The 27,819-nt window shown below is 39.1% G+C and overlaps 1 protein-coding gene across 1 annotated transcript in view; it reads left to right on the top strand.

The window, feature by feature from the left end:
• The first annotated feature begins 3,641 nt into the window (after positions 1-3,641).
• CHN1 (chimerin 1) overlaps positions 3,642-27,819 on the top strand; it is a 276,900-nt gene continuing 252,722 nt past the window's right edge. The window contains exons 1-2 of the mRNA XM_072612379.1: positions 3,642-3,845; positions 3,977-4,137. Of these exons, the coding sequence (XP_072468480.1) occupies positions 4,119-4,137 (19 nt within the window). The 5' untranslated portion in view covers positions 3,642-3,845; positions 3,977-4,118. The remainder of the gene's footprint in view (positions 3,846-3,976; positions 4,138-27,819) is intronic.

Genomic DNA, 27,819 nt, shown 5'->3' with positions numbered 1-27,819 from the left:
TATGTTCAGTGTGGTTTAGTGGAATGAGCATTGAATTAGGGGTCAGAAGGTCTGGGTTCTTGTTCCAGACTTGTTACTTTAAAAGTCATCTAGCCTTGGGGAAAGTCATTTCCCTTCTCTGGGAGCAGTTTCTTTCTATTTAAAATGAGGGCATTCTCTAGGTTACTTTTCAGCTTTAATTATTATTGTCATCAAGACTTACCATAAGATGTCACAATTTTCATGATGGCACAAAGAAATATCTAAAAGGCAGCAGTTTCTGAAGATTGAAAAAATATTCACAATGAGTATATTACCTACTCACCTCTCTCTCTGATCCAATGCTTAATTAAATTATGTGTGATGACTTTAAGAGATGCAGTAGAGTATTTGGGTGCTAGTGGTGATGTTTAAATTTATTTTTTCCAAAGTATTATGAACTTCTGTGAGGGCAAGGAAATTTTAGAAAAAAAAACCTTTGAAGTACTTTCTCACTGAACATGAGACCTCTCCTCACTTTTTCCCCTTTTCTTTAGAATACTATCCAACGTGTGTCTGGAAACAATTCAGATCATACAAGATTAAGGTTATAGGAAAAATAAATAAATAATCTGAAGAGTGAACACACACACATCCATGATATACTAATCCACTAATTTACTGTATCTTACACATCTCTTTTGTGACTTGAAATAACTGCTCTTTGTTTTAAAAATGATGTCTGTAGAAAAGAGTCTCAACCTTTACCATGTCAGGTATCCCTGTGAAAGTCTGGCAAAACCTGCAAGCCCTTTTCAGAATAGTTTTAATGCATAAAATCTATGATTGCAAAGGAAATAAATTATATAGAAATAGTTAAATATTTTTTTAGAAGTTGTGGATTTTAGGTTAAGAAGCCCTGGTCTATAAGATCAAAAACTGAGCACTGGATAATATTCACAGAATGTCAGAATTGGAAAGGGCCTCCCTCCTCTGACGTCTAGTTCAACCTATACCTGAACAAGAAACCCTTCTATAATACACCTGGCACATGATCAAATTTATTGAGAGTTTGCTGATCACCCCAATTAAGTGTGAGACTCACCACCTCTGGCGGCAAACTAATTCCTCTTTTGGATAACTCTAATCGTTAGGATTTTTAAAAAAGTCAAATCTAAATTGATCTCTCTACAAATTCCATATATGACTCCCAGTTCTGTTTTCTTAGCCCAAGGTGAACAAATCAAAGCCCTCTTCCATGTCAGCTCTCCAAATACTTGAAGACAAAGATCATGTCTCCCCCAAGTCTTTTGTTCTCTCCCGAACCTGCCCCATTGTTTAAACTGATCTTTGTATGGCATGAGCTCAAGGCTCTTTACCATGCTGGTGGCTTTCCTCTGGTCATCCTCTATAACAAAAACTCTTTCAGGAAAAAAAGTGTTCTTCTAATTGTAAGAAAATCATACCACATACAATAAAGCAGAATCACGAAGGAAATATTTATTTAATTTTAAGAGACTACACATTTGCTAATACTGTACAAAATGGTAAGAAATGTTTTTGCTACAAGACATTATGCCAGCTCTAGAATCTAGATACAGATCTAGAATCTCTTTGTATATGTTGTAACCTCTTGTCTTTACAGATGAGAAAAATGTGGTCTAGAGGTGGGAAATGCTATTCCCAAGATCTCAGAGCTAGTTTGAGTACTAGAATCCAGTTCTCTTAACTCTTAGTTTGAGACGGTGAGTCATTTTTGAGTTCAGTGGGAGCTCTACATGATGAAGAAAAGGAAACTTTCTTTTTTCTGGGGAGAGAGGCAAATCAAGGTTAAATGACTTGCCTAAGATCACACAGCCACAGTATACGTCTGGGCTTGGATCTGAACTCGGGTCCTCCTGATTCCAGGGATAGTGCTTCATCCACTGCACCACCTAGCTGCCATGAGAGGGAAACTTCCTAGCACAGTTTCTAGACACTGAATAGAGACTTTGATTTCCCTATTGTCTTCCAGATACCAGGCAGGTGGAAAACTTTAAATGCCTGGAGATTCCTATCGTTAGAGTTTCTTCTGGCTTCCTATATTTCTTGACTAGATGGGATTTTCTTATTTGTTATATTTCAGATGAACAAAGTGCAGTTCAAAAGGATAGGGTTAAATACAAATGGAGACAGATTTTAATTACAAATTTAAATTTGGGATTTTTTGAAGATTTGTTTTGATATCAGTGATTTAAAATGAACTATTCAACACTAAGGAGTGGGGGAGGCGAGGGAATCCAAACATACAGTTTCTAAAACATCTGTCTACTCATGTTGGGTTATTTTTTTAAATCTCTCCCCCTCTTCTTTTGTTTTTTCTAACTATCAGAGCTGTCTGACTTCAAACAAAAGGCCTGGCTCCTCCTCCTCAGCCCACCTTTCTCTCCCCCCTCCCTTCTGTCTGCAGTGAATTAATGATGCTGAATTGATTTGGCTTTCATTTTCATAGAGATTTGGTCCTCGAAATGACTTACAACAAAAATATTCATATGATATTCTGGAAACAACTTGAAAATTGTGGAAAAGAGGGAAAGTGATTTAAAGGAACTGCAGGCACTGAAAAATGTACAACATTCATATGACAGGATATCCATAAGAAGGAAAGAAAAGAGACCTAAACAGAGAAAGATTTTTTAAAAACTACAAAACTGGATAGCGAGATAGCATTAAATAGTGGGAAATGAGGGTGTGTGTTTTTTGTTTTTTGTTTTTACAGGAAAGGAGCATGACAACTAGGGAACATTAAATTTAAAAAAATCCAACAGTAAAAGATTAAGAAAATTAGAACATTTTTTTCAAATACACCTTTTGACAGATCATCTCATGCATTTTATGGATACTCCTTAATTAAGAAAGCCCTGTGGTAGGAGAGAGAGCTACCAAAACAAACCACCAAACAAAACCTGCAGTAATTAACAGGGAAATACAAATAGCTCGAGGATCAGCCTATGGTAGGAAAGTTTAAAGCTCTAGCTAGTGAAAAATATGCATCTTTGAGTGGGGTGGGATGATGGTGAGAAAACGTCAAAGGAACTTGCACCTGACCCTGAGCTACCTAGCTTAGCAAATTACTCTCCTATCCCAGAAAAGCTTTTAACAGGATTCCTGTTTCCTTAGAAACAACTTGAGAGCAAAACCCAAACTCTAAGCCCAAACACAGCCTCAGAGAAGCTCTGGTCACATCTTGGGAGCTTCAGGTCCACTTCAGTTCAAAAGTACGTAATTCTTTGACCGAGTCCACTCCTACCCATGCTCCTAGCCTTTGTGCTGGCCTCTTATCTTCCAGATCCTGGACTCTTTCTCTTAAGAGTAACAACTGATGTCTGCTCCTCCTCCAAACCCATTCAAAGAAAAGTCTGGCGATACCGAGGCCAGATCCTGAGTCCATTCTTTCTCTCTTCTCCTTTCTTCACCGTCCCTCCCTCCCACCTCTCCTTCTGCTCGTTCTATCCCTCCTTTTCCCTTTCTCTCTTTCTCTTACACACACAAACTACGAGGCAAGCTTGGGGCGTCTGTGAAGGATGGGGAGGTTCTCTACTACAGGGAGAAGGGGGCTACACACACACGCACACACACAGAGGGATGCCCGGTTACCATGGGAACACGCACAGGCTGCAGCCTGGGAGGCGGGGATGTGGGGAGTGAAGGGGCTGGTAATCTAGCGGGACAGCAAGATGGCGTCTGGGAGACTGCAGGATGCGGAGTGAGCGGCAGGAGGAGAGCGAGCCGGCCTCAGTCCTCGCCATGGCCCGCGCCCTCCCCCCGCCGCCGGGGCTCCTCCTCTCGGCCTCCCATTGATTGCCCGGCGGGGGGCAGCAGCCCAGCTTTCCCGAGCCGCCTGCCAGGTAGCGCACAGCACCCACACTCGGCGCAGGCAGGGAGCCGCCGCAAGCGACAAGTGCCAGTGAGGCAGGCATCTCTCTCTCTCTCTGTCTTACGAGCCTGACAATAACGGATAAATAACTTTTTCTTGCAGCATCTCTCCCCTTCCCTCCCACCCGCCCCCAGCCCCTCCTGCACCCCACTTCTCGGAGGTGTGAGCGCGGTGAGCCAATGCAGTGATCTCTGGCCAGCCCCGAGCGGAGTGGACACGCGAGCAAGCCCGCGGCGGCTCCGAAATGGCCCTAACCTTGTTTGGTAAGTGAAGGCACCTTTCCCCCTCCGGCCCAGGTGGGCTTAGCGCTCCGGGAGCCCCTGGAGGCCAGGGGGACCCGGCGGGCGGGGAGAGTGGGGAGCCTGCGGGCAGTCCCGGCTGCGCAGGGGGTCTCCGCCGGGGAGCCGGGCGGGCGCCGCGGCCGCTGGGCCCCGGGGGGCTGGCCAGCCCCAGCCGCCTGCTCTCGCCCTCTCTGCGCTCGCCCATTGTTTCTTCTCCGGCCTCAGTCGATGGGCGTGTGCTCCTCCGGCTAATTTCTGGGCTGCAAAGCTGGTGGCTTTGTATCATCGCAAGGTCTGTTAGCTTTCGCCGGGCTCCCGGACGCTTGGGAAATGCACAGACTGACCAACTGAGGACTGAAGTTAGCCGGTGCTTTTCGAAAGCTGCTTTTATCCGCAAGTCTATCAAATAAAAACCCGCCGGGAAGTTTATTTGTCCTCACAAGCTGTCTGTTCCTCCAAACTTCCCTGGGGTTGCCAGATGCATGTGCTGCTTCCTGTCGGGTCGGGGGTTGTGTACGTGGGTCTCTCCGGGTGAGTGTAGGGGGGGGGGGGAGTGTCTGGTTGTTTTGGTTTTTAGGTTCTTTCATAAGCAGCAGTAACTAGTTTAAAATCATCTGGATTTTGAAAAGTCTGTAAAAATCAACACTCTACGTGAATGAAAGTTGGTCAATGAAAAAATGCTTCTCGTAGTCTCTAGAGGTTAGCTTTGTTCAGAAATATCTGGGAAGAAAGAAATGTTATTTCTGCGATGTAATTACATCAGTGCAAAAATCGCTCGGTGCTATCAGGTGTCTTGTCTAAGAGCCCGCAATAGGCGGGATGGAATGAATAATTAACATTGAAAACTCCACCAGTAGGTTCCTTTTTTACATTCACTACAGTACAGGCATTCCCCACTTTTTGCTAATTCAACATGTGAAAATTCTGATAAAAAAGAAAAGGGGTGGTTGTTTCCCTTATAAAATAATTTACCATAGGATTACAATAGTCACCTCCCCTGGTGAATTTAAAATAATTAACTTAGAAAAATCTAACTTACAGTTTTTCAGATAGTAAGGGACAATGTTATGAATACCTGAGAGATATGTCACTAAGTTACAGATGATACTAGGTTTCCTGTTAAGTTGAGTTATGGTCATGCAGTCTGGGATGTTTTCATTCAGACAGTCCAGAGTGAAATAAAAATCATGTCTGTAATTTAAATTGCAAACCCTTTTAAAAGAAGTCTTTTAAGTTGATATTTTTTCAAAGGTGCTTTTTGCTGATTTATCGTGACTGATGTTCATTCTATAGGCAAACCTTAGCTACTCATTTAAAAATACTTTTACTACAAAGGAACATTTCAGAAATTTAGCCATGTACCTTTTTAAAATAAAAAGTTAAAAAATTATCATTTTGGTTCATTAGTATTTTCTTATAGCAGAATATTTATCCATATGCTGTAGCACCAAAATGCTATCCAAAGTGGTCTGTCAGAGACTAATTTAGTTTCAATACCAAATTTCAACAAATTTCATATCATTTCCTAAAGACATGCTTGTTCTTTGTTTTGGGAAGGCAAGCCTGTCAAGAACATTACAGGGTACCCTTGGATATATGGAAGGTTTTAAACAAAGATTCATAAAGGATATACATAAAAGGCTATAGCATCCCAATTGCCATAGGTTAACTTTTTTTCACTTTTCAAGAAGGAAGAATGTTCTTCTAAAAGGTGCAATAGAAAATGGATTTTGTTTTGTCTTTACACATCCACTTGTTGGTCATCTACAAAATTACTTAACTCTTGTGCATCTTGTGCCTTTATAGTGAAGATAATAATACTAGTATTTACCAACATGGTATTTTAGAACTGGAAAGAACTATGGGGATCATGTGGTCCAGTTGTCTCACTGTTCAGATAAAACAGACATTGAAATTAACCTGCCTGAGGTCTCAAAAGTCTCCTTGATAAGCAGTGTCCAAGACTAGGAAGGAAAGAAACAAGTATTTATTAAGTGCCAGTGTTCCAGGCACTGTGCCAAGTGTTTTTACAAATAATATCTGAGCTTATTCTCATAGCCCTGAGAGGTAGGCACTATTATTATCCCCATTTTATAGCTGGAGAAAATGAGGCACACAGAAGTTAAGTAATTTGCCCAGGGTTGCACAGCTAGAAATATGAAACTGGATTTGAACTCAAGGGCTTCCTGATTCCAGGCCCAGCACTCTATCCCAAATACCACCTAGGGAGATAATAGTTCTGCTAATTCAGCCCTTGTCAAGACCTATTGAGTGCCATGTTTTGGGAAAGTCATTGTTAAACTGGAGGCATCCATGGTTTTTTCCAGTCCTAAATTTATGATCCTATGAATATCTAGAGGAAGGCAACTAGGATAGTGAAGGTTCTCAAGATAATAGCATATAAGGATTGGTTGAAAGAATTGGAGATGTTTAGATTGGAAAGGGGCAGCTAGGTGGTGAAGTGGATAGGGTGCTGGGCTTAGAATCAAGAAGACTCATTTTCATGAGTTCAGATTTTGCCTCAAATACTTACTAAGCTGTATGACTCTGGGCAAGTCACTTAACCTTTTTTTGGCCTCAGTTTCCTCATTTGTAAAATGAACTGGAGAAGAAAATGGCAAACCACTTCAATATCTTTGCCAAGAAAACTCCAAATCGGGTCATGAAGAGTTGGACATGACTGAACAACACCAGACTGGAAAGTAGAACTAGAAGGAGGGGAGAATGAGAGCCATCTTCAAGCATTTGAAAAGCTGTCATGTGGAAGAGAGATAACACTTAGACTTGTTCTGCTGAGCCCCAGAGGGCAAAACCAGCTGCAGGGAGGGAAAGTAGCTCCGAAGCATGTGGATGCTTGATGGAAAGAAAAAAATTCCTAAAAATTTCCAGTTATCCAAAAATGGAAGTGATTCATTAGAAAGAACTGGATTCATCTTCATCAGAGGGAGATCTTTAACAAAGACTAGACTCCCATTTGTTAAGTATGTTATACCAGGAATTCTTGAAGCCCCTTCTCCCTCCAAGATAATATTATTCTGTCACTTAGCTAGTTAGTGGTTGAATTGGGACTTATATTTAAGTCTTCTGGCTTCCCAGAGAGTCTGCTTTCTGCTGTACTAGTCTACCAAGGGCAGTGTGATAATCAGCTGGATAAAGTTATGTGAGCACCTCAATGGAAAGAGCTATATAAGAATAAATTATCAATAAATCACATAGATCTTTTAAGTTAGCAACTTAAGGTTACTAAGTCTTAGGTCGTTGGCTAAGGCAGATAGAGGTTAAGTGACTTGACCAGGTTCGTGCAACTAGTAAATCGCAGAAACTGTCTCTGAGCCCAGGTCTTCCTGATTCCAAATCCAGCACTTGATCCGTTATACCATGCTAACTTTTTCTTGTGTTTAGAATGCACAAAATGTGTGTCTTTTCAAAGTTCTGGACAAATAGCCAAAGATATCTATTTTTCTATGACTTGTAAAGTCTCCTGTATTATTTCAAATTATATGTTTGTGGATGGGTGATTTTTAACATCTCTGAGTTAGGAAAAAGAATACTCCCCAGAATTTCAGTTTTCTATCTGAAGTCCTTTTCAGAACAAGTGGTACAAAATTTAAAATATGACTTCCATAAGACTTTGATGTTATAATTCAGTCATCAAATGAATATATGCTATATGTGGAGCTGGAATAAGCCTACAGATGTCTTCTACTTCTGTGATTGTTCAGTCATTTTCAGTGGTATCTGACTCTGACCCCATCTGGGGCTTTCTTGGCGAAGGTACGTGAAGTGGTTTGCCATTTCCTTCTGTAGCTCATTTTACAGATGGGAACATCGAGGCAAACAGGATTAAGTGACTTGCTCGAGGTCAATTTAGTACATTTGAAATCTGCCTCAGTGGGCTCCTTGAATGGCCGCAAAAGTAGCTGGGTTAGATGCTAGAGAATCCTGCTGGGTGAGAGCTTCAGAGTTTTGATACACAGTTCTTTCAGATCAGGAAGGAGTCTTGGAGATTATGAACTCCATTCTCTAATTTCACAGATAAAAGGATTAAGGCCAAGAGGAATGAAGTCACTTGTCCAAGGTCAAACAGCTAATTAATAGCAGGATTGAGAGTCAAACTTCTATCTCTTTAAAAAATGTCTTATTGATATTTTTAGTTTTTATGCCATAATCACTTCTGTTTTCCTCCTTCCAACTGAATCTTCCTTTATAATTAAGAGAAACAGTTAAGCAAAAATAACCAATATAGCGACCTCTGACGATGTAAGCAACATTGTACTTTCCTAGGCTCCAGGTTCTCTGCTGAGAAAAGGGAGATAGAATTTACCATTATTAATGAGACCCTTATTTTTTTTCTGCTGGACTATACTGCCACCTAGTTGTATGGGGTATCTTGTTCCTGTTGCCTGCCCCGACTACATGACTTTGAAACTAAGATAGGATTCAGCTGGGGACAGCTAGAAGGCAGCCCTGTTTCTATCTTGCCACACACTCAACTTTATTTTATTTTCCTTTCCCTCTGTTACCACTCAGACCCCACTCTCACCCAGATGTCTGCTGATCCCATTATGTGTCAGACTGTCATGACTTAATCCTCTCTACTACCATCAGAAACTTTCCCAGCATTGATGTTATTCTGCTGGACCAACTCTAAAAAACAACCATCACCATCCATGTTCGGCTCTTAGGCCAGTGCAGTGGATGAGGTATATCCTTTGTGAACCATTTGGGAAACTTCTTGGTTTCCCAAATATCTTTTCCAAAGTTTAATTTTGTTTTGAAAAGAAACATCCCATTTCGATTTTGAATATACTCTACTTCACCAAAAGCTTTTTGTAGGAAGAATCCCCATCAAGTAATATGTTTTGCCTGACGATGGGCATTAGAAAAGAAGAAAATAGAATTAAATGAAGCCATCTGGTGCAGTGGACAGAGTACTGGTCTGGCTCTGATATTATCACACAGCTCATTTGTGGTGAGGGAGGGCTAAAATTAGAATCCAAGTTTCTCTGTAAAGTTACTTTACCTTTTTCAGTCTCAATTGTCTTACCTGTAAAAAGATATTTATTATGCTTCTTTTTACTTGCTTGAAGGGATTTTGTGGGGATGACTGAAGATGATAGATGTGAAAATGCTTCAAAAAATTAAAAACACATGTCATCAAATATATTGTACTTTGCCTGCAAGGGTTGGGAATCTGTGGCCTCGAGGCCACATATGGCCCTCTAGGTCCTCAGGTGTGGCTTCAAAGTTTGAATTCAGTCAAAGGGCTGCATTTGAGAACCTAGAAGGCCACGTATGGCTTGGGGGCCACAGGTTCCCTGCTCCTGGTCTAGCCAGTACCCATGTTTTTTACTGACCCTCCCTGTGTCACTAAACACAAAAAGGTAAGTGAAAACCGAGAAAATGATAGAATGGAAGTTTCTTCATGACAGGGACCCTTTTCTTTTTCTGTTTTTTTTATATTTCCAGTGAGTAATACGATGCCCAGAACGTAATAGGCCCTAAACAAATATGAACAGAATTGACTTGAAATGAAGTGAAAGGTGCAGTATTTAACTAGAGAGATAGAATGAGAGAGCAGTTGGTTTGGAAGCCAGTTTTGCTGGTAGGACTTGCTATCATTCTTTTGGGTGTTTTCCTTCTACCTGAATTGCAGTCAGAGACATAAATGATCTGTTTTAGGATCTCAGTAAAAGGTTATACATCACTAGCAATGAACTGTAGTGTCAGGATTAAATATGGGTTACCCAAGGCCTGGATCAAAATGTGAACCCACAGCTTCTCATTGAGAATGCAGCTAATTAGGCTCTCCTTCCACACAAAGAAATATTAATTTACCAAGAGGATTAGCTCATGATTAGTATGTAGGGGAAGGTTTTAATCATAAAGACCCAGATATTTCTGCAAAACACAGAAATATATAGAATAATGATAAGGTCAAAAGAGAGACCACAAATTCACATGAGAAATCATTTGGGGGCAGGGGGTAGTGGGGTAGTCAAAGAGATCATTTTTAAAAATTATCTTCCTCAGTATTTTTTCTCTCTTCTACCCTTTTGTGCAAAGCCTTGTTAATACTATAAATCAGCTTGTGCCTTCCAGATAAGGTTAGTGTTATTGAGAATGTGACTAAGAAAAAGGCTACTTCTTCCCCTTTCCTTTCTTACCATTTCTGTCAACAGCTGGCTTCTCTTACTGCACTATCTCATTCAAGCTGTGGTCGCACCTGCTAGGCTATTTTCTCCTGGGTACCAGTTAGTCATCATGCTTGCTAAACATTCCTGCAACCCCTACCCTAGTTATGGAGTAGTTACTAATTTGGTTTTAAAATATATGCCATTACTTTGTGAAGATCTGACATTATTTAAGTGAAATATAAGTATTATAGTTAGTAAAACTGATAACTACATTTACACAGGATGGAAGTTGTTTCAGCCTCTTTCTTGGCCACACCCAGGTATGCACATAATAAATGCCTGATCTTGGAATATGGAAGAAAAGATACCTACACACTTCCCAGCCCACAGGGATTTTCTCTCCTACATTAGTTCAAAGATAAAATATATTTTTGTTGTTGTTGTTGATGATGATGATGACGGTATTGTTGAATCATTCAGTCATGTCTGATGCTGTGACCCCATGGACTACAGTGTATCGGGCCCTTCTGTCCTCCGTTATCTTCCAAAGTCTCTCTGAGCCTATCTATCTGTTTTACCCTCTTCCATTCCCTTCTTCTTTTGACTTTAATCTTTCCCAGCATCAGTGTCTTTTTCAATGAGTTGTCTTCTTATTATGTGAGTGTGTTTGTCCTTCGTTGCCAAAGAAGACCACGCCATCAGAAAAATAATGACATGACTTGCACTTGACTTTTGTTTTGGGTGAGGGAGGGCTATGCAAGTCACCAGCCTCACTTTTCCTCCAGAGCCATCTGGATCCAGTGACCAGATGTTCATCAGGATGACTGGAGATGACCCAGGATGAGGTAATTGGGGTTAAGTGACTTGCCCAAGGTCTCACAGCTAGTGAGTGTCAGGTGTCTGAGGTGAGATTTGAACTCAGGTCCTCCTGACTCCTGCTCTAGTGCTTCACCCATTGCACCACCTAGCTGCTTATTGTGACCAAAGTATTACACACAGTTTATTACATGCACCTGGGATGACACTATTGAAATTAGGTGCCTATTTGTGATTAGATTAGACAAACATTCCACTTCTATTTTACTATTGTTTGACACATACTAAAATGACATTCATGTATTTTGTTATTTCTTGAGATTAGATTCCAAGGAAGGACTATGAAGAGACCAATAAATCAAAGTGAAATCACCAAACCATCAGTATGTAAACCAAACCGCATTTTGGGTTTACAAAACCATCTTAGGCTATTAAAAGTTTTTTTTTTAAATTAATACAATTCTAAATGCAATTTACTCATTTTGTTTAATTAAAAACATAGTTCCTTAATTTTTCAAACCATATAATTGAAAGAAAATGAAATTTGCATATTATTAATTTATGTGTATTCATGAAACAGCTGATTTTTGAAGATCTGTTTTATATCCAGTAAGCCTTTTTTCCCTCAGGATTTGTGTGTGATCCACTGGGGTGACAGAGAATATGGCACAACAAAACAATAATGATAAGACAGCAGCTAGCCTTTATATAGTGCTGTATAGTTTACAGACTGCTTTCCATAAGAAAAGGATTGGTGGTAAATGCATCCATGTGTTTTTAATGTTTGGGGTTAGTTTTTTTTTTTAAATGAGCAAAACAGGTAATAACTAGGAAAAAAGGTTTATGCTTAAAGTTAAGAGATTTTTGGAAGAATGAGAAAGAGCACAAAGATGTAAGAATCTATAGCTATTTAAAGAAGTGGGAAAAGATTGGCACCAGGCCATTTTATCCATTGTTTTTGATCAAGCTGCATGGAAAGTTCCTTTCCCTTTTCATTAACAAGTTGTTGTTTTTTTTTTAAATAGAGTATACTTTCTATAAGCATTCCTTTGGCTCAATGGAAAGAGTAATGCTTGAAGTCAGGACAATCTGTTCAGATCCCACCTTTGAGACTTAATAGCCAAGTGATCCTGAGCAAGTCACTTAACCTCTTAGTATGTTAGGTAACAACTTAAGATTTGCTTTCTAAGGTATCCAGGTTGGTACATCTTGATGGAGTTCCCAAACCAGAACTGCCCCATCATGTTGAAATTGTAGATCTTTCCTATGTTCTTGTATTCTTTCCATGCTAAAATAAACAGAAAACAAGGGTGGATAGAAAAATATTAGGGCATGTCCTGAAACCTAATGTGTTGAAAGCCAAACTCATCTGAGGTTGACATTCCTTTTCAGCTTCCTCATTTCTATAGACAGCATATTCCTTCAGCACTTCCAGATACTCTGCATTGTTTTATAAGTATTTCTGTCATAAAAGTGAGTATGCCTTGAGGGAACTAATTTTAGACAATGAAGTAGCAGCAGACCAATAGGTAATCAGGATAGATCATTGTGCTGTGATTGGTGTGGCACCTTACCCAAACTATCTCCCTATAGGTCTTTTAAAAAAATATTTTTACTTTTGAGAACTTAAACATCAAAGAGGGAGCATTTACATATATATCTATATCTATATCTATCTATCTATCTATCTATCTATCTATCTATCTATCTAAAATGAAACAGAATTTGCTATGAAACTGTGAATCTATTTCATACCACTTGCTTTTTAAAAAAAGTATATAACAAATTCCACATGTTACTTTTAAAACTGTCCTGCTTTTATGTATTTACTGCTGAACTTCCTTATGTGCTTTCCAGTATATTTAAAAATAATGTTTTGATGGCCCTCTTCAGTATTATCCTGTCCTTTAATCCCCATCATTGTTGCTTATTGAATTTAATATATTTCTACACCAAACTGTATGTGTATGTTGATCCTTTGTCTTTTCCCTTTAAAATAAATGTGAGGTTTGCCTGATCCCTGCTTCCTCCACTGCTTCCTTAGTATTTGTATGTTCTTCTCACATACCTCAATGATGAAAAATAGCAAACTCTACTTCTTTCTTCCTCCTTTCTGTACTACCGTATTCCTTTTATCCTCCCTTATTTTTCCCCTCTTAAAACTCTTGGAATAGAACTAGTACACTCCCAGGTCCTCTACTTTTTCTATTTAACTCCCTCAGTACATGTTGAAATCATTAAGATTCTCAAGGGACACCTATTTCTTCTCCCTAGCAGAATATTACCAGTACATCATCACACAGCCTCTTCTAATTATTCAGGAAAACTTTACCTTTCTAGGTTTCTCTTGTTTGCATTTCAAAGTGCCTACTCAGTTCTGATCTTTTTATCAGAAATATTTGAAAGTCTTCTCTTGCAACAAAGGTTCATTTTTTTCCCCTGTACAATTTTACTTAGATTTGCAGGGTAATGTATTCCTTATATATCTATATATCTCTGGCCTTTTGGAATATTGTATTCCAAGAGCTCCTCTCATATATAGATGAAGCTGCCATGTCTGTGTGATCTTGGCTCTGTTTTTTTTTCCCACTAATTACTTGAAATGCTTCTTTCTAGAAGCTTGTGGTATTTTTTTTGTTGATGTGAGGGTGCTGGATTTTGCCTGTTGACATTCCAGGGACATTTCCTTTTGAGGTTTATTTCAGGAGGTGACGGATGGATTCTTTATATCTTCATTTTGCCTTCTTGTTCTCATGGATCTGAGCAGTTTTCATTTATTATTTCTTGACATCTAGTGTCCAGCTTTTTTTAAGAGAATCATGATTTTCAAGGAATCCAAAGATTTAAATTATGTCTCCTTTACTTGTTTTCTAGTTCACTTGTTTTTTGCTATCAGATACTTTGCATTTTTCCTATTTTAAAAAAATTTTGATTTTGTTCCAACATTTTTAATGTCTTATAGACTCATTGATTTGTGTTTGATTTTTAAGGAGTCTGTTATTTGGATAAGCCTTGTCACTTTCTCCTCTAAGCTATTTATTCTCCTTTAAATTCTTCACACCAGAGTTTTAATTTCATTTTTTAAATCTCTTGCCTCATATTTCTTCTAAGTATTCATGTAGTCCTTGTGGAAAATCTTTTAAGTCTTTGTTTGAGGATTTCAGTTACTCTATCCATTTTTTGGGTATCTCTAGATCTTCAATAATTTTTTGAACTGGTTGGTATTTTCTTTGATTTACCTCTCTCTCCAGGTTTAATTCCTGGATAGGGATTTTATGCCAGGGTCAGACTCTGCCCCCTACTGCACTTTTGGTTCGGGTGGGCAACCTTGCTTAGTCTTACCTTGGCTCATCCCTGCATTCCTTGGCTTCTTGTGCTGGCCTCCACTCTCTGTGAATAAAGACCTCTACATCTTTGAAGATTAGAGTACTAGATCTTCAAGGTCTTCTGACATATTAGGACACAATGTTAAGGACCTCTGAGTGCCTGGATCAAAGTTTTTCAGGTGTGAGCACTGCTGTGCTACACGTGGTTACCACCTGCTCTGCCACACTCCTCTGGACTTCCAAGGCCCCTGCCTTCAAGTTTTCTGAGCATCCTGGGGCTTCCTTAGGGATCTCCCTTGTTCTTGCTGTTTCTGGACACAGAGACTTGCAGGCTACATGTGTCTGATCATGTTAAGAGGCAAATCTGTCTTTGTGCTGGCTTTACGGGCTATATTCTTTCTTGTTGCCTTCTGGGTGCCTGGTCCAGTTCTGGGGTGGAAGAAGTCACTTTCTGTAGTTTCTCATTGGATTTCACGAATATTATTATTCAGTCTAGTGTGAACATCAGAGTTTTGCTAGATTGGGCATATAGAGTTGGTCAGTATGACTCCTGTTCAAGCATCTTTCTTGACCAGAAGTTGGCCTGTAGGTCTTTCCAGTGATGAAATTCCTACCGACCATAGCCCTTACTTTGAGTTAAGGCATTACTTCCAGAAAGACCCTATTAAAATACAGATATTTTTATCTGTGATAGGTGACACATTAACTACAGAGTCTATCATCATTAGCTTATTGTATTAACTAATAGGAAACAGATGAGAGAATAGACAATGAAACAACAAAAGCTTAGACTTAGAAACTGAGAAGAGGTTAGGAAGGTCCCAAAGACTACATGTTTCATTGTAATTACAAATAAAAAACATATGGACATGCAACAGTAGCCACATATTCTTTCTTCTTCCCTTGCCTCAAGCTTAAATTTAATGGACATTTTGACTTGTTTTACAGGGGTTCAGTAACACAAGTGGGACCGGGGTGGGGGGGAGAATAGACATTGCATAAGTGGGCCCATCACCTTAGGGCCAGCCAGGATGTTCCCTCAGACCTGGGCAAGCACTGACTAACGGCCTGCTTAATCACAGTCCAGGGAGATATCATTGTTGACTGTTTCTGTTAAGGGCAAGTTGGGATTAGACCCTCCTATTTTCATGGATTTGGGGTGACTGACACTAATTCCCCTAGGAACCAAATCCTAAGACAGTTCCTCATTTGGAATTCAGCTGATGTTTGATTTTGAGACATATGTAGATTAATGGGTAGAGTCCTGACTATTTCCACCTTAAATAGCTCGTATTTCCCCTCCCCTGCCCCCAGTGTTTCACAGCCTTCTAAACACAAGAGGCCTGGCAGCCAGTAAGCAGGCAGCCAGGGTTTGGAAGTATAGCTGGATACAAACTAGACAGTGGGAAATAGAGGCAACCTTGGTGGGAATACTGGAGAGGAAAGGGTTAATTCTTAGGGTAAACTAATAAGGAATGGATGTAGAAAGAGACCTGGTTTGAGGTCAAAGGATCTGGGTCTCAATCTAAGCTTTACCACTAGCTGTGTGACCTTGAGTGAATTACTTAAATGTTGTTTGACCTCAGTTTTCTCATCTGTAAAATGGGAGACCTAGACCAGATGACCTTTAAGGACTCTTCCAACTCTAAGCCTATGACTCTATGGTCCATGAACAACAGATCAATATTGCCTCCTGCCTCCACACTGTAAATGATTCACAGGTCACAAGGTAAACAATTAATTGTCCTTTAGGAGGCTATTTCAACCTAGAAGAGAAAAGTATAGAATCATACAATGTCAGAGTAGGAATGATTCCTAGAGATCTAGTCTGGCCATCTCATTTCACAGATGAGAAAAAGTAAGATCCATGGAGGCTGTGCCTTGCCTAATGCCATACAGCTAAAGTAACACCAGTATAGGAAAGCACTTACTTGGATCTTATTCTTCTAGAGTGAAGTTGACTACATCTTCCCCCTCAGGTTTCTAGGGATATCCATGAGAAGTTGGAGTATCTCTTCGCTAAAACCATTGGGTTGAGCCCCCATTTTGTTATGACCCCAGTACTGCCAGTCAGTAATCATTAGCAAACTAGTTCCCTTTAACCTAGTTCATTTCCATTATTGAATGAACTTCAGTTAGCTTTTACAAACTGATATTTACTTTGAAGTCACAGCCAGAAGAGAAATCTCTGATATTAACAGTCCAGTGCTTTTTCCATTAAACCACATAGCCTTTGAAAGGTCTCTGATTTCTGGGTGAAGAGAGAAGCAAGGTTTATGAGCTAGATGGGACTGCAACTAGCCCCACATTGGGAAAAAAGCTGAAATCTGAAAAGTTTTCAATCCATCCAACAGTCATATGCATATGTGTTGTGTAAAGCCAGAGAGACTATTTTTTCTCTAGAAACAAGATGAATCATTTAGCTAATAAATTGGAGGAAACTGTTGTATAGTTTAAAAGAGAACTGAATCACAGGATTTCCATAATTCTAGAAAAGGTCAACAAGTATATTAAGAAGGTGGATTTTTTTTTTTGGTTTAGCTCTAGGTGAGGAAACTCCCTCCATTAGTGCCCATCAAGAACCGTGCTACAATTTTAGATTATTGCCAAGGGCACTGAGAGATTAAATCAATCACTGAAGATCATGTAGCATAGGTAAGAGACAAAACTCAAACCCAGGCTTTTGTGACTTGAACCAGCTCTCTATCTACCATACCAAACAAATATTTGTGCTAAAACTCATATGTAGCATCATTTCACTACCTTCAAAGTCCCTCAGATCTGTGTGTTTTTTATATATATGTTTTTTAAGAATTTTCTTACTTGCTAATTTTGAATAAGAAATTCCATTGCAAGATGAAGATTAATATTAAAAATGTATTCTTTATTGGGCAATTATTTTGGAGTAAGGAAGTCCCTGATATAGCTTTCTTGATTTCCCAACAAATAATTTAATAAATTAAGTATGATGCTTTCTAAATTAAAAAAAATATATATGGATATGTAGATATAGAGACATAGTTTCCAGATATTGAAGCACCCATTATTAATAGGGCTTACAGTTATAATATTCATTAAAAAACAAGCAGTTATTTTCATGTGGTAGAACTGGACTTTTGCTCCACTGGTCCCCAGAGGGCACAGCTATGTCCAGTGAGTAGAAGCTACCTGAAGTTCCTTTCAGCTGATTGTAAAGAAACATAGGAACAATTAGAGCTGTAAAATCAGTCATTGAATAGCTGTTTTGTTTCTTTGGAAGGCAGTCTAGGTTAAGTGATCTGCCGAGGGTCACACAGCTGATAAGTGTCTGAAGCCAAATTTGAGTTGAGGTTCTTCTGACTCCAGGGCTGGTACTCTATGCACTGTGCCATCTAGCTGTCCTGAATGGCTTTTTGTTGAAAGTGACTGTGTGTCAGACATTGCATTAAATTCTAGTAATAAAAGGACAAAAAAATCTCTCCCCCAAAACCAAAACCCAATCCTTGTTGTTTAATAATGTACATCCTACTAGAGAGACAAACACACTCACACACATATATGTGAACAGCAGTGTGTTAATATAATTTTTTTGTAGGAGAAATCACTGACAGTTAGGGGGTCAGGGGGTCAGGAAAGGCCTTATTTAGAAGAGCTGAACTTTGAAGAAAATAGGAGATTCTAAAAAATCTAGGTAGCACCATAGTGCACACAGCACTGGACTTGGAATCAGGATGCCCTGACCTCAGACACTACTACTACCTATGTGACCCTGGGCAAGTCACTTAACACTGTTTGCCTCAGTTTCTTCTCTGTAAAAATGAGCTGGAGAAGGAAATGGCAAACCACTCCATTATCTTGGCCAAGAAAACCCCAAATGGGGTCATGGAGATTTGGATATGACAAACGACTCAATAAGAAAAGAGACTCTGAGAAGTCGAGGTGCTGAGAGAGCACCTTCCAGAATGGAGTGATAGGTTGTGCAAAGCCACAGAGATGAGAGATGCAGTGTCATGTCTGAAGAACAAAATTGATTTGAAGACAAATTTGGCTCCACCGTAGAGAGTATGTGTGAAGGGAGTACCATATAAAGGGCCAAGAAACAATGAAATGGATTGCCTTAGGAAAGTAGTGACTTCTCTCCCACTAGGGATCTTTAAGCAAAGGCTGGACAATTACTTTGGGATACTATCAATCACTCAACAAGAATTTATTAAACACCATGTCCCAGAGACTGTCCTAAATGCTGAATATACCAGGAAAGGGGGGGAAATGGCCCCTATCCTTAGGAAACTCTCATTCTAATGACATTCAGATATCTATGTTTATACAAGATATATACCGTGCAAATGGAAGGTAATCTCAGATGGAAGGCAGGTACTAGCAGGGAAGATAAAGGGAAGAAAAAAGAATGAAGTGCAATGGTTTGGGGAAAGTAAGAAGCAAGAGGAGTTATCATTGAAAAAATTCTTATTTTCTCATTAAATGTATATATAACCAAGTCTTGTGTTTATAATAGTACTTTCTTCTAAGTGACTCAGAATATCATTATGAGGAAGCTGAAGATGATACATTATAGCCTCCCTTTTTATACCCAGACAGAGGTTTCCATATATTAAATGATTTTCCAAAATAGTTTAGTAGTAAGCAATAGAATGGGAATAAATAATGATTAAGATCTTGAGTTCTGAGACTTTCAAAATGGCACTCTGACAAAATGGCCATGCCCAGAGCAGTCTCAAATAGGACTCCTTTGGAAGGTTTCTAGTGTTTCTCCAAAGTAACTTGCCATTGCTATCACCTCAAGAGTCAATAGGGTGGGGATTGCCCACACAATTGTGAAATCCACGGCTGAATTTATCCTTTCTTCTCTTCTGTGATCTTCCTTCCATTAGGCCCAAAGTTGTACATCATTGTCATCATTATTTTTTCAATGGTGAATAGAGAATCCTGGGAGTGCAAACCTGGGAGGTACACATGGAATTATTTTAAAGCAAAAAAAGATTCCATTTTATTTCCTTTCTTTTCAGCAGGTTCCTCCTTGTAATCCTGACTCTTGGGGTTACTGACCTTACTTATGTGTTACTAGATATTCCCTATTCAAGCCCACATGTTCTCTCTCATGCCTCAAATCTGTATATACCAAGAGAAGAAGGTTTCTACTCAACATCCATTTCCACACTTCTGGGTTCATGTCAAAGCTGCACTTCTGGTAGCCATCTGAACTCTTACTCACTTGATATTCCTACACTCAACTCATAAAAATTGGCTGGCTGTCCTTATCTCTATTTTAGATATATACATATGTATAGAGAGCATCATGCTCAGGGGTCCTCCATCCTCAGCTGACTCTATGAACCTATAGGATATTACAGGATACAGCATGTCATAAGATACTGGATATTATCATATTTTGAATGGATGAATGAATGAATGAAAAAAATGTGTGAAGTCAACAAGTAATTAAGTGCCTGCTGTGTCCCAGGTGCTGGTTTTAATGCTAGGGATACAAGCTAATTTGATAGCAAAAAGGAGGATGGACTACAGCGGGGAGGGGACTTGAAGCAGGGAGATCAACCTGTACATTATTGCAATACCACAGAGGTGAAGTGGTGAAGGCCTGAATTAGGATGGTGGCAGCTTCAGGGGGAAAAAGGGATGTATATGAGAGATATTACAAGATAGAATTAACAAGAGTTGGCAACAGATTGGATAGGGGGGATGTGAAAGAGAAAGGAGCTGAACAGGATAGGTAGGTTGCAAGCCTGGGTGGCTGGGATAATAGTGGTACTCCCCTCTGTCCTAAGTACCATTCAGAGTGCCTGGGGATACAAATACACATCCCAGATGGTCCTTTTTCATAAGGAATTTATATGTTAATAATGGAAGAAAGCAGCATCTTGAGGAGTGGTGACCAAGGCGGTGTATTTTGTTCTGGAAAATTGCAGGGATGGTGAGTGGAACCAAAGAGGAGTAGGTGACAATGACAAATCCTTCCTTGTCTCTTGTTCTTGTTTCCTAAAACTTTTTGTCTCTTTTAGCCCACCTATAATGTCACTATCCAGAGCTGCTGGTCTCCTGTTAGAGATATTGTATGTTCTTCAGATTTACCAGCTTACACTACTATAAAAAATCACAGAATCAGAGTCTGACTTGGAAGAAACCTTAACAGTCATCTAATTAAAGTCATCACTGAAAAAAATACCCTTCACATAGAAGATACATTCCCCCAAAATGAGTATAGAAACTATAAACCTTTTTGTTGACGTTCAGCTGTTTCAATCATGTCCAATTCTTCGTGACCTCATTTAGAATTTTCTTGACAAAGATACTGAAGTGGTTTTGCCATTTCCTTCTCCAGCTCATTTTACAGATGAGGAAACTGAAGCAAATGGGGATAAATGACTAGCCTAGGGTCACACAGCTAGTAAGTGTCTGAAGCAGAATTTGAACTCAGGTCTTCCTGACTCCAGGCCTGGCACTCTTATCTACTGTGCCATCTAGCTACCCTAGTTGGGTAATATTAAAATTCCATAAGATACTAATGTGAAGGTGATTGATTGAAAGTTTTCAAAATTCTGTAATCCAAATATTCAGTTTTCATTTGGTAATATAAATTTGGGTGAAACAGGAACCTTTCATTTATTTTTCTAGGATTAAAATGTAAACATTAAAAAAATTAAATGTGAGGAAAAAAGAAAGAACTATCATTGATGAGTTCTTTTTTTCATTCAGTTCTATAAATCTTAAAATTCAATCTGACAGGCATTATTATAGACCTGTGATGAAAGGTAGTATGACATAATGGATAGAAGATGTGGCTTTTAAATCGTGAAATCTAGGTTTCAAGTCCCCATCTGAAACATATTGGTTTTGTGACCTGGAACGGGTCACCTGCCTCTCTAACATCCTGGCCAGTTCTCTCAGACTCTTAGTTACCAAAAAGATGCTGACTTGAAGGGAGTTGTCTCATCTGCGATTTCTCTATATCAATGAAATCCCAGGTCTAGTTCTTAAGCCCTATTCGGGTTTTCAACTTTCTCCATAGTTCCCAGGGATGAGTGGCATCTTCTTTACAACTTAAAATCGTAGAGCGTTGAGAAGTTAAATGACTTGCCCAGGATCACACAACTAGTAAGTGTCTCGGGCCAGATTTGAACTCAGGAAGATTAGTCTTCTTAACTCCAGGGCTGGAACTCTATCCACTGTACCGCCCAACTACTCCCTTTCAACTTCTGCTCCCTCTCCATTATATACCTACTACATACCAAAGCACTAATGCTAGATGCTAGAGTTACAAAGATAAAACAAAATCATTCTCAGGGAGTTTATAGTCTAGTGGGAGGATATAATATAAAAACTGATAATTTGAAAGGAATAGTGCAATAATGAGGGAGATCCAGAAAGACTTTTTGGAGGAGGTGGCACATGAACTGAACCAAGGATATTGGGCATTTTAAGATTGTGAAAGACTTTAAGTGCCAACCTGAGGAATTGCTATTTTATTTGAGTCAGTAGGGAACAACTGAGGATAAAGTGAGATTATTTTATCAGCTGCATAGAGGATGGATTATAGAAGGGAGAGACCAGGAGCTAGAAGACCAAAGTGGTTTTTGCTTGAGTCTAAACAAAAAGTGGGCAGCTAGGTGGAGCCCTAGTGCATAGAGAGCCAGGCCTGGAGAAAGGAAGACTCATCTCCCTGAGTTCAAATTTGACCTCAGACAGTTACTAGCTATGGGCAAGTCACTTAACCCTGTTCTGCTCAGTTTCCTCATCTGAAAAATGACCTGGAGAAGGAAATGGCAAACCACTCCAGTTGTTTTGCCAAGAAAACCCCAAGTGGGGTCACAAAGAGTTAGACACAACAAAAAACGAGTAGTCAACAACAAAAGTGGTGAGTGCTTGAAACTGGGTGTTGGCTGCCAGAATGGAGAGAAAGGAAAAGATGAAACATAGAGTTAGACTGAAGCTAGACTCAGAAAAGATTCGGTGCTTGTTTTGGCCTAGGGGGTGAGGGAAGTGAAATAACCAATGATTACTGAAATCGTAAATCTGGGTGATTGGAAGAATGGTGGAGTCCTCAAAAGAAAGAGAAAAGTTTGGAGGGAAGGTGTATTATAAATAATGTAATAAAGCTGTAGTCTGGTCTTCACATTTTCTTCAGTATCATGGTTTTTCAACTAAATGCAACATTGAATAGATGTTTTAAATATAAAATTTAAGTATATTATATTTGTTCCACCAACAGCCTTGATGTTCATCTTTTCCTTTGGGTTATTGTGGCAAGAGTACTGGAAGGGAAGTGAAGAGATGTGGATTCAAATAATATCTTTAGCACTTCCTGGCTGTATGCCTAGGGAGAAGCCACAGTCTTCCAGAGACTCAGATTCCCCATCTATAAAATAGGAAGAATAGATGGGGTCTATTGAGGAGAAAGTGCTTTGTAAAACTTTGAGCACTACATAAATGTGTTTTTATATTCCCAACAAAGAAGAGAAATGATCTTGTGGAATGATGATGAGCTACAAGAAAATATACAGATTTTATCTCTGGAGTATCTTGCTTTTCTTGGCTTAACATAAAAAAAATACTGTGATTTTGAGAGAGTAAATTCTTCTTGAGTTCCATTAGAGACCTCTTAAATCTGCCCTCAGTTCTGCTGGGGAGAACGAAGGGGAAAGTATCTGTAAACACAGAGAATAGCTATAAAGCCCAGGATTGTTGATTCGTTTGATTAGGCTGATTTAAGGGCTCATACTGTAAGTTTGCCATGTATATAATATTCAGTTGGAAATTGCAGTCTCTTTCTGGAGAGACATTTTAAAAGACTGAAGATTTAATGACCGCTCTTGGCTTTTCCTTTCACTTTGGAATGTTCCTAGGTTATCAGAGATGAGATGTTAATACTTAAGGAAGTTGCTTGAACCAGCATAAAATATGTAAGAGGAGGAGAAAAGAAAAGAAAGGAAAAGGAAAAAAAAGATTCTGCCCATTTGATTCTTTATGTTTATCGATCAGTGTGGCTTTAGCAAGATAGTGTGATATTTGTAAGCAAATCTTTAATGCAAAATACAGTTGTAAGAAATTTGCTTTTGTGAATTTTTTAGGCAGTGGACCTTTGACATCTATCATTGTTTTCTTGTGTTTAGATACTAGGATGCATTGTACGCTGCATTCTAGGAGTATAATAAAAACCCAGTTGCTTGATGGAACACGTCACACACTGCATGCAGAATTTTACCTTCAGAAACTTTTTTTATTTAATAGCAAAGCCAACCCATGATGGCTACTACTATTCTCACATTAAGTTACTATGAAGAAGGTACTTAATAACATGTAAATTGTTTAGGTAAGCATGTATGTCTATCTATGAATTCTTTTCTGTGTTCAAGGGATAGTCATGGAAATCTCATGCTCAAGGGACTTCCCTGTCTGCAATTTATTGATATTAAGATACAGAATACAGGGAGGACATATGTATGTTCATTGAGGATCATAGATGTAGATAGAACTTAATGATCATCTAATCAACCACAGCTTTTTTTTTTTTTTTTTTTTTTTTACACTGGTATGAAAGCTGAGGTTTATAGAGGTTCAGTGATTGGCTCTAGGTTTCGTAAGTGGTAAACGGCAAAGTCAAACCCAGGTCTGAAGGTTCCAGATTTAGCCTTTTTCCAATGCGCGATGCTAATTGTCCCTTAGTGACCCACTCCTTACCCTATGTTGGGAGTGAGACTTTGTTTCTTTATACCCAAGAGTGAATAAGCTGTTCATGGCCTTCACAAATGCGTCAACCCCAGTAAGAAAAATCCATAAACTTATGAATATACCAGTAGGAATGTACATGCAGGCTGGCACAATTCTTTGGTGCTTAGTGTTAACATCCATGGATTCATTAGTCACTGGCTATTTCTGTCAACATTTAATATCCTTCCACCCTCTTTGTGGGGCAAGGGGCCAAGTTTTCTCAGCCTACCATAAAAACAAAACTTTGAGGTTCTTCTCTCCCAGAATGCTTTACAGCCATACCAAAGACTTCAGAGCCACACACCTTGACAGAAAAATACTGTTCAACTGACAAGTCTTGCTTCCAACTGAAGTTCAAGGAGAAATTGCTTCCGAAGGTACAGGCAAAGGAGGAAAGTGGATGGATTAGTAATACAGTAATAGAAAGGGTGGGGAGGAAACAGATGATGCTGCCCGGTAGGAAGAATTGCACGTTAGAGATCTGTCATCTTGAATTTTTAAGACAGATGGCCCCGCAGTCCCACTTGGACAGTGATGGCCCTCGTTTCTTCATTTCTCCATCCCTGCTGTTACCCGTCTTCCCCAGCCAGAGGAGCTCTCTCTCTTCCTTTTCACAAATGTACAGAACTCAACCTACAAAACAAGATTAAGAGAGGAAAAGGCAGAGGAAGGAAGGGAGGGAACAGAGGCTTCCCCTCTTGCTCCCCTTCCAGTTCTTTTCTTTGAGGAGGATCTTCTTATCTGCCCAGCTAGGAACAGACCCGCTGCTTTCATTCCTTATCAAAATTGGTCCAGCTCTGGGAGAACAGGGAAATTTCATATGAAATTTAAAAATTCCATTGGTGTTGTGAGACCACAGAAGCAACAAAAGAGATTATTATCAAAAACCTTCATGTCTTTTTGAGTATTTTTATACACATCAATAAACTTAGAGCTATCTTTGTAACTTAATGTTTTCTAATATCTCAAGTTTTTCTGTGGCAGGGGGAAGAAAACATGAATTCATGCTATTGAGCTTAATTTTGAAGAAATTTAAAACCATCAAATGTCCCTTGAGGTTATTTCTATCACACAGAAGATGAATTGTAAAAAATAAATAAAACTTTGGTATTCTAGTGACATTTTATCTTTGCACTTTGAAACGGTGAGAATAATGTGCCAGTTTATCTTTGATTTAATGATTCAATTAAAACAACAAAAGCTAAGCTACAGTTGTGGGGTAAAAGTGTTTTTGGCAGTTCCATAATGACAGTTCAGTCGGTACACTAAAGTTAAGCAATATATGGCATATAAAATTTCCCTGGCCACTTTAAAATAAAATGTTCTTTTTTTTTTTTCTGGAAAAATAGCTATCATTGGCCATAGAACAAAGTTCTTCAAACCTGAATGTGGTTTGGGAGTTGTACAGAGTTTGGCGTGGGTTAGGGGAGTAAAACAAGTATTTCTTCTTAAAATTAAAATTGCTTTTTAAAAGATGATTTATTGAGACTTATCCTTGCCTTTGACCATGTCGGAAGTCATGTGGGAGATGACTATGGTAGTACTAATTCATCTTTGATTGAGAACTTCCCCTTGACAGTGAACTTAACTATCGACTGATTCTACTACTGCATGCGTTTAATTCTAACCACCCATCCCATTAATAAACATGATTGTTTATTATTTATTTTTCTTATGTTGAACTAAAGTCTGTCTCCCTTTAATTTTAACCCTCTTGAACCAAGGTCTATCCTCCAGGGTTGCTTTTGCTCCCGGGCCATCTCCAGCCATCCCGATCTATATCTTGCCACTGGATCCAGAAGGCTCCTGAGGAGAAAGTGAGGCTGGTGACTTTGCACAGCCCTGCCTCACTTAAATCCAATTCACTTGCAAGTCATGACACCACTTTTCCCATGTCATGGTCTTCTTTGAGAACAAAGGACACGTAACAGTCCTCTAGGGCTAAGCAGGGTGAGTCCAAGACATTATGTCCTACCTAAGTCCTTCCTTCTCCAGAGTAAACATCCTCAGGTCTCTCAGCTGACCCTAAAAAGTTGACTGAACCAGACAGTACGTTACATAAGAGAAGTCCTCCCTTTCCCCTTTGCCCTGAAGGAATTAGGGTGGTGATCCATCTGAGAGAGGTACCATGTTTCTGATTAATGGAAATTAGAGTGGTATTGACCAGAAAGAAAATGAATCCTTGAAGGGAGTGGTCAATGAGGGATTGAGTGGTTTGGGGAAGTGATGTGTGTAGAAAGTTGTGACTATTGTGTGGCTTGATGAAGCAAATTGTTAACCTAACTTCTATCTTGATCTCTATAACTTTTATCATGTTTTGAAACTTTGTCTGTTGTCCATATAACTAACTCTGAAATGCCTTGAGTTAGAGAGAGATTTTCAGCATCGTGGATAATATTAGCACAGATCTTGTAGGATTCTTTTTTTGAGAAACAAATGAAATAATATATGTAAAGTGTTTTGGAAAACTTAAAGTACGATGTGCATGTAGCTCCTTTTATGCCAACCCTTTTTTAGTCAACTTCCCTATCAGAGCTTCAGGACATAGGATCCTAGTCCTTTGAATACTTTGAAATCTTTTCTCCTGAAGTCTAAGACGTTAGATAACCCTCTTTGGGATCTTTACTGGTTCAGTAGGATTCTGTCTAGAGTTTTTTTCTAGTGCTGCTTCTAACTTCCTTTTGAGATGAAATTATCAAGAAAGCAAATCAGATAATTTCTACCTTAAAATACCTCACAATCACTTATTTTGCATGACTATTTCTTTTTAACTTTGTATCCTTGACACCTGGTACAGTGTCTTGCACACAATAGGCACTTAATAATTACATATTATTGAATTAAATTGATTACTCTTTGCAAAATGCTGTTTTTGGTATTGTCCTCAAAGGGGGGGAGGGAGTGAAAGCCAAGGAGATGTCAGCGATCAAGAAAGGTATTTAAGATCTAAAAAAAAGATACAGTTGTGGATGAAATTCTGTGCTTCCTTTTAACTTCTAATGCCAGCTTTAGAAGGGAAACACAATAATTATATTCTGATGAATACTAATACATCTCAGGCTGGGTGGCATCTCTTTTTACATTGTTCAGCATTATTCTGTTCTTGTTGGGGAGCCTGTGCCCTCTCTGGTACACCACAATTCTCATCCCTTAGGAATTTGGCAGAGCTCCTCTTGCTGATTAATTTAGCCATCATCTTACTCATTAACCTTGGTTTTCCCTTGGGTGAACTAAAGGGGAGTTTCATTATAATCCAGGAGAAAGAGCACTGGCAGGTGAGTGAGTCCACCAAAGTTTTTACAAGATGCTTCCCCTCACTTACTGACAGTATCTACAGCATGACTGATATCTTTATGAATTGTGAAAATTATAATCTGTTACCTAGATACTTATATAATGTCATTTAACAATATCTGTGTCTCACTTTCTGATGGAAAATAGAGCTAATACTATTTCTCTCCTGTATTTCTATCCACCATAAAGACGTGCTGTGAACTTGAACTCAGCAGTTCATATTTTCTTTTTTTTGTTAGGGGAAGGGGAAACATGTTATAAAATCCAGGATTTTATTGGTATTTAAATTTCTACTTCAGCTTTACAAGAAATAATGCTATCATGCATCTTCCTAAAATTTGAAAACAGCAATACTAACAATGTGGTTT

The sequence above is a fragment of the Notamacropus eugenii genome, chromosome 5, assembly GCF_028372415.1.
Source record: "Notamacropus eugenii isolate mMacEug1 chromosome 5, mMacEug1.pri_v2, whole genome shotgun sequence".
Classification (NCBI taxonomy): domain Eukaryota; kingdom Metazoa; phylum Chordata; class Mammalia; order Diprotodontia; family Macropodidae; genus Notamacropus; species Notamacropus eugenii.
This window is presented reverse-complemented; position numbering and strand designations above follow the sequence as displayed.